General features: G+C 42.0%; 1 protein-coding gene across 1 annotated transcript; it reads left to right on the forward strand.

Moving 5' to 3' along the window:
* Window positions 1-3: 3 nt before the first annotated feature.
* Window positions 4-1,017, forward strand: LOC109131658 (the record flags this gene model as incomplete). The annotated part of the gene is made up of 1 exon (XM_019242824.1): window positions 4-1,017. A coding segment is annotated over one exon (1,014 nt), but the record flags the coding sequence as incomplete, so codon positions are not given.
* Window positions 1,018-1,918: the final 901 nt, after the last annotated feature.

Genomic DNA, 1,918 nt, shown 5'->3' on the forward strand with positions numbered 1-1,918 from the left:
TATGTTGCCCATTCCAAATGTGCAACACATAGGAACGTTTGGGACGGCAGAGAACTCGAATGGGAACTAGAAGAACCCGAAGAAAGTGAAGATATTGCACCATTCAAGAAAGTGGGTGATAATTTGATAAAGTACTTTTGTCATGAACATCATCTAAAGCTAGAGAAGTATGACAGTGTTCGAGACGCAAAGAAACAATCTCAATCGTGCATCCTTCGTATCGACTCTAATGATTTTTACAATTGTATACAATGTGAGTTCTTTCTTCATGAAGTATGTGCTGGTCTTCCTCAAAAATTGGCTCATGCATTGCATAAGCATCCTTTGGTTCTAGACCCTTCTCCCATATTCGATTACAATTCCACAAGTTGTTCGACTTGTGCTCGTGAGTCCACTGGTTTTAGGTACAAATGCTCATCAAAAACTGATTGCGACGATGACTTTCAGTTAGATGTTAGATGCATTTTAGTTCCTGAGTTATTCACCCACAAAAATCATGAGCATCCTCTATTCATCTCAACATCATATTCAAGAAAAGGTATCATTTATTGCCCTGGCTGCAAAGATAGTGTTCGTAGTGAGTATTATCTACAATGCACTACATGTTCATTTGCTATGTGTTATCGATGCGCTACAATTCCGTATGAGTTATATTACAAATATGATGCACATCCTCTCTCACTATGCTACGGAGAAGATGCAGAGAAACCATATTGGTGTGAAGTATGCGAGAAAGAAGTAATTCCAAGAGAATGGTTCTACTCATGCAACAAATGTTGCATCACTGTCCACCTCGAGTGTATATTTGGATCTTCCATTTACGTCAAGTCAGGTGACACGTTCTATTTTGGCTCTGAATCGATGAAAATTCTTGGCAACAATAGTCATACTCGACCGATTTGTTATAAGTGTGACCATCGTTGTCCGGACTCCATATACTACAAATTGTTCGAGAAGGATTTTTGTTCTTGGTTTTGTATTTCGACATCCGGCATGGACAGTTTTGAGACGGAATAAACCTTAGATGGTTTTCTGAACCGCGAAGGATAGTTCTTTTCTAATAACATCAATTTTATTAGTATCTAAGTGTTTGAATTTTTTTTTTGGTAAAAGGTTAAATTTATACCAAATTTTCTGATTTTCTCTGTACATGTTGATACAACTTATTTAAGGGAAATAAACTAGAAAGGGAAATTAATACAACTGAAATAAGAGCCAAGAAACGAGCTAGGGAGAGATAGAAGCCGATCCCTTAAGGACCGATCCAGGGTGGCTTGAACTGAAGCTGCTGGTGTTGATGTGTTGGTGAAGATCCTTGCATTCCGCTCCCGCCAAATGAAGTAACAAGCTGCCTGCAAGATCAGTTTGACGAGAGTTGCTTCCTGGGATTGAGAATTAGATCGTGCCTGGAGGATCCAGGGAGAAATAGACGAGAGATCCTGCGGAGGAGATGGCCAGACTCTAGAAGCGAAAGCGTCCCAGACAGAGGTAGAGAAGGTGCACTCGAAGAAGAGATGAGAGTGAGATTCAATACCAGAAGAACAGAGGATGCAGCCTGCAGGTACCGTGAGGCCCCAGCTTCGCATTCTGTCCTTTGTAGGCAGTCTCCCAAGCATAGCAAGCCAAGTTATGAAAGAATAGCGTGGCACTGCTTCCTTAAACCAGACAATTTTGTACCAAGGCACCGTGGGAGAGTGAGGGCGAAGCTGCTCCCAAGTTTCCTTTGAAGAGAATAAACCTGCGTAAACTCCCGAAGACCGACGCCAGAGAAAAATATCCTCTCCATTTGAATCCGCAGGTGGGGAGATGGTAGTGAGCAGCTCCATAAAAGATTGTTGCTGTTCAGATCGTGCTGCAGGCATCCGCCATTCCCCTTCCCTTACCGCGTCAGAGATATGAGCATGTTTCCTGATTCTCA

Source organism: Camelina sativa, unplaced genomic scaffold (genome assembly GCF_000633955.1).
Source record: "Camelina sativa cultivar DH55 unplaced genomic scaffold, Cs unpScaffold01533, whole genome shotgun sequence".
Lineage (NCBI taxonomy): Eukaryota > Viridiplantae > Streptophyta > Magnoliopsida > Brassicales > Brassicaceae > Camelina > Camelina sativa.